The sequence below is a fragment of the Triticum aestivum genome, chromosome 4A, assembly GCF_018294505.1.
Source record: "Triticum aestivum cultivar Chinese Spring chromosome 4A, IWGSC CS RefSeq v2.1, whole genome shotgun sequence".
Taxonomy (NCBI): domain Eukaryota; kingdom Viridiplantae; phylum Streptophyta; class Magnoliopsida; order Poales; family Poaceae; genus Triticum; species Triticum aestivum.
Window position 1 is genome coordinate 652,323,413 of NC_057803.1, and position 9,219 is coordinate 652,332,631.

At 48.1% G+C, this 9,219-nt stretch overlaps 1 protein-coding gene across 1 annotated transcript; it reads left to right on the top strand.

The window, feature by feature from the left end:
- The first annotated feature begins 4,067 nt into the window (after positions 1–4,067).
- LOC123082903 (probable E3 ubiquitin-protein ligase ARI7) lies at positions 4,068–6,219 on the top strand. The gene has a single exon (XM_044505112.1). The coding sequence runs from the start codon at positions 4,266–4,268 to the stop codon at positions 5,739–5,741; it is 1,476 nt and encodes a 491-aa protein (XP_044361047.1). The 5' UTR covers positions 4,068–4,265; the 3' UTR covers positions 5,742–6,219.
- Positions 6,220–9,219: the final 3,000 nt, after the last annotated feature.

A 9,219-nucleotide genomic window follows, 5' to 3' on the forward strand; every position in this document is an offset into this window, starting at 1 on the left:
TTTTGGCTGAGGATGATCAGTTACTAAGAAGACCGTCTTCACAAATTTTCAGCTCAAAAGGAGGACCCTAGGTGGTACTTGCTTTGCAAACCACCACACTGGACATAAATACAAATGTTGAAGCTTGGCTCAAAATAATGAATGGATTGAGCTGGCATTTGGTGGAGGATGGTTACTTGGGCATAGGAAAGTAATGTGGAAAATGGATACTATTTGGACATGCCAAAGTGGTACTTCCTTCACAAACCGTTACTCTAAACAGAATAGGAAAATGAATATTTTTGAATTATTTTTGAACTAGGCAAGGAAGGTTTTTACATATTTGACGAAGATATGACCCAAAGAATTTATGAGATTTTTTTGGAAATTTTGGGAATGACAGAAATATAGGTTGCTTCACAACCTAGGGCAAAAACTGCCACATGGACATGACACATAGGCAAAACTGATGAGGTGGCGCCTAGTCATAGCAACCCACCACAATTTACAAGGCTATGACCATCTATATTGGTCGTTAACAACTAGAAATAAGGCAGCGGACTAGCGCTGTTAGCTTTATGACCATTTCATGTAAGGAAATTATGACCTTTCTGACCAAAATGGTCGCAATGGTTTAGGGTTTGGAGCCCCTCGAACAGCTTTTGACCAATTGGTCTCAAATAGTCATAAATCTATGACCAATTCTTCCAGGGTCACTGACAGACGGTCATAAGTTGACATATTTCTTGTAGTGAGTAGCGAAGGAATCGCTCGATCGGGTTCAGTTAACAGCCATCGATCGATCGCTCAGGTTCAGTAACGCGTAGCCTGCAGTGCAATCGCTCGGGTTCAGTTAGAGCCCAACGCCTCGCTCGGGTTCAGTTAGAGCCAACGCCTCGCACACACGCGCGTACATGTACGAGAGAAACGCGCATCGCTCAGCCCCCGACCTCTCACCGTAACCGGGAACTCCCCGAAATTTTCCTCTCCCTCGCTTCTACCACGGTTTTCTCCGTCATGGACGGCCCAAAGAATCTCATGCAGTTGCGTCTCCGGCCCGCCCAGGACGAAAGACCGATTTTCTGTCATGATTTTTTGTCATAGAAGTAGGAGCGCACCACATCTATGATGATACCGGGTTTTGTCACAATTATCGTCATAGAAGTGTCATATGTATGACAGAAAAATGTTTCGTTCAACCCAAAATGTCACGGATGTGTCTTTTTTTGTAGCGCCACATACAGGCAGCCAAGTGTATTATGTTTCATATATAGTTGCAGAAGAACTAATTAAGCATTGGCATGCTTAACTTTCTTAGTTGCTCAACGTTGTCATCTTCAAGTATTTTAGAATTGTCCCAGGAGTATGTAACGACTTCGCATCCTCAGGCTTTCTAGTTGCAGAATAGTATCTAATTAGTTGGCAACCTCAGTAATTCTAGCTGCATGCACAACAATATACATCTAGTTGACATCCTCAGCTTCCCTAGTTTCACAAGAACTCAGATTAGTTCCATCTTAAAAAAATTGAGGATTGCCCAAGAGTATGTAACGACTTGGCATCCTCAGGTTTTCTAGTTGCGGAATAGTATCTAATTAGTTGGCAACCTCAGCAATTCTAGTTGCACAACAATATACAACTAGTTGATATCTTCAGCTTCTCTAGTTGCACAAGGACTCAGATTAGTCCCATCTTAAAAAAAACTGAGGATTGCCCAACTGTATCTAATGACTTGACACCCTCGGACTTTCTAGTTGCAGAAGAGTATCTATTTAGTTGGCACCCTCAGCAATTCTAGTTGGACAACACTATCCAAGTAGTTGGCATCCACAACCTCTCTAGTTGCACAAGAATTCAGATTAATCCCATCTTTAAAAAATTTGAGGGTTGCCCAACAGTATCTAATGACTTGGCACCCTCAGGCTTTCTAGTTGCAGAAGAGTATCTATTTAGTTGGCACCATCAGCAATTCTAGTTGGACAACATTATCCAAGTAGTTGACATCCTCGGCCTCTCTAGTTGCACAAGAATATCTCATTAGTTGGCATCATCAGCATTTCTAGTCGCACAAGAACTTTTTAATCTAGTTTTTCATACAACAAATATTTGTATGTAATGATAACTAGTCACCTCTGCCTTTTTTTGCAAAACCAAAGATATTGTTCAAGGGAACGAGAGTAATGAAGCAGATAATGTTGAACGACAGTCACAAGCTGGCTACCTGATGGAGACTTCCTGGTACGCCTCTCTCCTCCCTCTTTTTTACCACTTCCATTCTTGCGTTCATTGCTTTGCCATGATAGTTCTGTTTTGGATCTAGGTTGGGACCCTTTCTTTCGTTGAGAAGAAGAAGAAGGAGCCAACTGGAGAAGGAAGTGTGGGCGAGGGGTGCGTGGAGGCTTCGGGAGTTAGTGGGCTATCGGCCTTTGTTTTCTGATTCTTCGCGGATTCTAGGGGTCGGAACGAAGTTTCCTATATGGGAACAATGAGGACAAAAAGTTTCATTTTTCGGCAGGCCGCTCGCGAGCGCTAGCAAGCCAACGGCTGCTAGCCAGAGAGAAACACGTTTTTTCATTCAAATATAAGAATAGAGTTTTTTTTACATTTAAAATAGGACGCCGATATCCACCACACGTGTGGCATAATAGGCATTCGCGCACACACCATGTGTGGCATGAGCGGGGGGCAGCCTACACGGACTGTGTAGCAAACGAATCATAGTTGCCATGTGTGTTTACCTAGTTGCCATGTACGCGCAACTGCAGCTGCCATTCAACAACGTACGACTGTTGTGTGGGCGAAAAGCAGTTCGCCCACACGCGTGGACTAGGTGGTGGCTTTGTGGGCAGAAACTAGTTCGCCCACACAGCGCAGTTGGCAACCGCGTGTAGTGGGGCATGTGGGCGACCTCTCCAACGCCCACACACCGGCCTTGTCCTACGTGGCACACGAAAACTGCCTCGGTGTGTCAAGATTCGTGCAAACTTAATTGGACTGTGATCCAGGCGTGTGGGCGAGTTGCAATGTTACCACACGTGTGGGCGTTAGTATTTCCGTTAAAATAAGAACGGAAAAAACTAACACTCACACGTGTGGGCGTTTGCAGATCGCCCACACGCCTCCATCACCACTCATTTTTCCACGTATGAATAAATGATATCAGCAGAAATCTTTTTGGTTTTCGGCTTAAAAATGTTTTATCTCCTAAATAAAAAAGCGAACTAAAAATCCGTTTTTACCATTAAATCTGTCTCGACGAGATCTTCAAAACTAGTCCCCATGTTGATATGTTTCGACGAATTTTTTTTTTTGCCCAGAAGTTGCCATGATGTTTACACTATAGTTGCCATAGTGATTAAACTAAAGTTGCCATGTGGCAATTTTAGTTTGTAGATCATGGCAATTTTAGTTTTTTTATGATGGCAATTCCAGTACTTTGAACATAAAAATATTTTTTTATTGAACCACGACAATTTTAAGTGCATGTATCACGGCAATTTTAGTTTATGGTGCATGGCAAGTCTAGTTTCTTAATTTTCTGTTTTATAATATGTTAAAATTTACTTTTAAATGTAAAAGAAAATAGTTGAAACATATCATGGCAACTTCAGTGTAAATATCATGGCAATTCATGTGCAATGGACATGGCAACTTTTAACAAAAAAAAATCACCGAAATATATCTATTGAGATCTAGTTTTGAAGATCTCGTCGCGAGGGATTTAGTGGTGAAAACGGATCTTCAATCTGATTTTTCATTTAAAAGATAAAACATTTTAAAAACTGAAAATTCAAAAAGATCATCACATGCATGCATGCGATGACGTGGCAATCTATTTACATTAAAGACGTATGATGTGTCTTTTTTCCTGCCACACATGTGGCAGTTATCGACGTCCAATAAGAATAGAGGTCCCTAACCTTAAAAAAAAAGAATAGAGGTGCCTAAAAAAATAAGAATAGAAATCGATTGGGTATAGTATACGATCGAGTTCCCCGCGAAAAAGAAAAAGATTCGGTATACGAGTAGGAATCGCAACTGTTCCAATCTGTGGCTCCGTCTAATTACGGTACGGAAGACGAGAGGTTGAGATCGTTAAGATCTCCTCGGAACAGGAAACTGCGGTGTAAACTAGGAAGCTGATCCCACGAGGAGATTGGATTGAACCCTAGCCTCTCGGGTGGAGCGACGCCAGTATATAAGAGGGGACAACGGCGGCGCAAGGAGATCGATCGGATTATCTTATCTACCTTGCGCGCGCACGTACGTAGGTCCAAGATCCAGCCATGGCGTCGAGCGACAACGACGACCAGGGCTACAGCGATTTCGACGAGGAGGAGGACCCGATCGAGCTCGAGTCGGACGACGACATGGCGACGCTGCTGGCCGCGAGGAGGCAGAAGTACAAGGTCCTCACCGAGGACGCCGTGCGCGCGCTCCAGGACGACTGCATCGCCGGGGTCGCCGACCTCATCCAGGTCCCGCCGGCGATCGCGGCCATCGTCCTGCGCCACTGCCACTGGAGCTCCCTCGTGGTCCAGGACAAGTGGTTCTCCGACGAGCAGGGCCTCCGCGCCGCCGTCGGCCTGCTGCCGCCCAGCGACGGCGACGCCGTGGCAGAGCCCAAGCGCAAGCGCAAGGGTAAGAAGCTCACCTGCGACCTCTGCTTCGACAATCACGCTCCAAGCCAGATGAAGTCGGCGGGGTGCGGCCACCTGTACTGCCGCGTTTTCTGGCGCGGGTACATACGCGCGGCGGTGGAGGACGGCGCCCGGTGCCTGTCGCTGCGGTGCCCGGACCCGTCCTGCTCGGCGGCCGTGATCCGGGACCTGGTGGACGACGTCGCCGACGAGGAGGACAAGCAGCGGTACGCGGGGTTCGCGCTCCGGTCGTACGTGGAGGAGAGCAAGACCATGAGGTGGTGCCCCGCTCCCGGGTGCGGCCTCGCCATGGAGTACCTCGGCGGGGAAAGCCTGAGCGAGCAGCTGGACGTGGTGTGCGACTGCGGCCACGGCTTCTGCATCGTGTGCGCGGAGGAGTCGCACCGGCCGGTGCCGTGCCGCACGGTGCGCGAGTGGGCGGCCAAGAACAGCTCCGAGTCGGAGAGCACCAACTGGGTGATAGCCAACACGAAGCTCTGCCCCAAGTGCCGGCGCCCCATCGAGAAGAACACGGGCTGCAACCACATGACCTGCCGGGACCCCTGCCGCCACCAGTTCTGCTGGATCTGCCTCGCCGACTACCACGGCGGCCACACCTGCAACCGCTACGAGGTCGACGAGATCGACGCCCGGCAGGCCTACGCCAGGGCCTCCCTTGACAGGTACATCCATTACTACGAGCGCTGGGTGGCGCATGAACACTCACGCCAGAGGGCCAGCGAGGACATGTTCGAGCTGGAGAGCGCCCGCGAGGTCTACCTCGAGGGCGCCGCCGCCGACGAGGCGCAGAGGCAGCTCGGGTTCCTCATCGACGCCTACAGGCAGATCCTGGAGGGGCGACGGATGCTGAGGTGGACCTACGCATACGGCTACTTCGCCGACAGGGACAAGCTCAACCTCCTCGAGTGCCTCCAGGGCGAGGCCGAGGGCTCGCTGGAGCGCCTCCACGAGATGGCCGAGGCGGAGCGCACCGCCAGCGAAAACTACTACGCTGCCGACGGCGGCGTCTCGTCCTACTTCGACAGGCTAGCAAAGCTCACCAAACAGACCCACGATTACTTTGAGAGCATGGCTGAAGCTTTCCAAACCGATCTCGACTAGCAAAAGGTTCCTGGTTTAACTACAAGTACAGTTGCTTTTTTTTACTTAGAGCTAGACGATTTTCCACCTTAATTCATCCATTGCCAGATGTAGTAGCTTTCATCTGAACTCCTTTGCTTTTTGCAACTTTTTAGATTTGGTTCTTTATGTTACTACGGTCAACTGTTTGTCAAACGCCGTTTTCCGCTAATGTGTCCTTGTTTTGGCCAACATGATAGATGTCTAGATTAATTGGTTTGCTACCAACTTTTGGCAAGCCAACGTTTGGCAAAATCAAAAGTTGTCGACATTTAGCAACTTATTATAAGATTCGCAACGAAAATTGGTATGCAACCAAAACCAACATCCGGCTGAAGCACCATCTTTGCCACTCCGATGAGCAGCATAGCCGGACATAGGGAAGATATGGGGAAAGAATATGCCTCCGGGACTCCGTTTTCGTCCAAAATATAACTGTTTTCGTTCGGTTTGTATGAAATCCGTCATGTTTATATGAAATCCGGCCGAATTTACATGAATTTCATATATGGTTTGTTGAAAAAGAGTTTGAAATGTATGCAGCTAGCGTTGAAGGACGGCCTCTCGCATCTGTATCTGTGGACTGGTCCAACCGGTCCACGGACGGATGCGGGAGAAAATTTGCGGATTGTCGTTGGAGATGCCCTAAACGCTACTTTTATAAATCTAAAAATTTGCTATCTTGCTATTGTCTCTATTTCGTCCAAACTCAGTATGCTTGTGTTGCTGATTCAAAGGCCCTAACTCTGCCGCTGGTCACTCGTTGATAATGTTATTGTTTTGTCCTAGCATTTACAATCTTCCATTGGAAGATCAAGTTCTCCATTGTGTTTTTCATTTAGTTTGGCATGCTGTATAACACACCACGTCAGAGATTTGTATCCAAAGGATCCAATTGCTAGTAAGTTCTTAAAAAACATGCATGGTATGTACATTCAAGGTTTGATTTAGCTAAATTTTATGGTAAGTATATTCAAGGTTTGCATCGTAACATTTAGTACGTACTGTAAAGTAATTTCAAGGAAATGGTAGTTAATATTTGGTCGGTGGTGCTGCATGTTGGGAAGATAATGATCCTTCATGCACAACAACAAGTGGCTCATGAACCATAGTCTAGGAATACTAACAAGTAGCTCATGAACCATAGTCTAGGAATACTGTGACAAGAGAAAATCATGTGGAAGGTGTGGGGCACCGTGGATACATTCTAGGTAGTTAATGTTATGCAAGCAACAGAATCTAAAGGTGACTCCGCAAGGGCTGCATCTATGCGGCGGTGGATGCATCGGTGGTCGGCGAGGTTGCGATAGCTATGGCGGCAGTGGTTCGCGTGCGGCGGCGGGGTGCAGGGGCGGTGACTACCTTCTGTCTCCTGGGTACGGGCCGGTGGCGTGTATCTCACGCTCGTCGATGTGGCTACGACCTAGGGTGTGTGCTCGGGCAGACCGGATCTGGGCCCGAGGTGCACCAGAGCTCTTGCTCTCCTAGCGGGTGAGGTGGTTGGTGGCAGTGGCCGTGTTAGCGTCGCGTCGGTGTGTGGATCGACGCCGGTGACCACGGACATGGCGTCATGTGTGCTCGCCTGGCCATGGGTTCAGGACTGGCTCGCTGGCGGCCGTCGGCAGTCTCGGAGACGTGCCCCCCAGTCCACAGGGCATTGGCTGGGGATGCATGTGTGGGCGTGTCTCCTATGATGGAGGGGCCTACCCGTACTTGGGGACTGATGTCGAGCTAGGAGTAGATAGAGTGTCGTCGCTCTTCCTATGTCGTCGTTGTGTGCATTGTGATGTGAGCCACACATGGTATCTCGCGACAGGGATGCCGGCCAGGGCGGCCGCGCCAGATGGTGGTCCGCATGGTTCCTCTTCGCGGGCATCGTTGTGGTGGTGGTGGCTCCCCTCCCGGGTTGTGCGGGCCACATGAGGTGTTGCGGCGAGTAGCTCGGGCGTCCCCCTCTCTCGGAGGGGCGGTGCCCTGATCCAGATCTGGAGATCTGACATCGTGACGCTCCTCCTGGCGGCCTCATGGTGGCACGAGTGAGTTGCCGAGCGAAAGCTCCATGACTTGGCACCGACGATGGCAACAACTCGTGGGTGCCACGCTCTTCTTGAAGACGTCATTGTGGTTCTTCTCTCCGTGTCAGGGCTCCGCGTGAAGACCTTTGTCCGGTTTGGGCTCGGCAGTGGCGATGCTCTGCGCCATTGATTCTTCTTAGGGGCGCCGCCGTGCAACTTAGGGGTGCTAGGTCATAGTGTGGGGGTGTTTAGTTCTTTCGGTGCTTGTTGCTGGTAGCGTAGTCGCGTGGGTTCTACGTGTGCAAGTAATTCGGGATCGGCTTTGTAAGAGGTTTACCTCATCATCTTGTATCGTTTGACCGTGTACTTCTTTGGATGTTGCTTTGTAAGAGCAGGCACGGCCACCGGACGGGACGCTGCACGCGCAAAGGTGGATCTCGTCCTTGTGCCAGGATACGTCGTTGTTTGGATCGTAGCAGGAGGCGTCGAGTGAAGGAAATATGCCCTAGAGGCAATAATAAAGTTATTATTTATTTCCTCATATCATGATAAATGTTTATCATTCATGCTAGAATTGTATTAACCGGAAACATGATACATGTGTGAATACATAGACAAACATAGTGTCACTAGTATGCCTCTACTTGAACTAGCTCATTGATCAAAGATGGTTATGTTTCCTAACCATAGGCTTGTGTTGTCATTTGATTAATGGGATCATATCATTAGGAGAATGATGTGATTGACTTGACCCATTTTGTTAGCTTAGCACTTGATCGTTTAGTATGTTGCTATTGCTTTCTTCATGACTTATACAAAGTTCCTGCAACTATGAGATTGTGCAACTCCCGTTTACCGGAGGAACACTTTGTGTGCTACCAAACGTCACAACGTAATTGGGTGATTATAAAGGTGCTCTACAGGTGTCACCAAAGGTAAATGTTGAGTTAGCATAATTCGAGATTAGGTTTTGTCACTCCGATTGTCGGAGAGGTATCTTTGGGCCCTCTCAGTAATACTCATCACCTAAGCCTTGCAAGCATTGTAACTAATGAGTTAGTTATGAAATGATGTATTACGGAACGAGTAAAGAGACTTACCGATAACGAGATTGAACTAGGTATTGGATACCGACGATCGAATATCGGGCAAGTAACATACCGATGACAAAGGGAACAACGTATGTTGTTATGCGGTTTGACCGATAAAGATCTTCGTAGAATATGTAGGAACCAATATGAACATCCAGATTCCGCTATTGGTTATTGACCGAGAATAGTTCTAGGTCATGTCTACATAGTTCTCGAACCCGTAGGGTCCGCACGCTTAACGTTACGATGACAGTTTTATTATGAGTTTATAAGTTTTGATGTACCGAAGGTTGTTCGGAGTACCGGATGTGATCACGGACATGACGAGGAGTCTCGAAATGGTCGAGACATAAA

Bases quoted from the DNA above. Each gene is read 5' to 3' on its own strand.
- LOC123082903 (XM_044505112.1), top strand. From the start codon at position 4,266: ATGGCGTCGAGCGACAACGACGACCAGGGCTACAGCGATTTCGACGAG.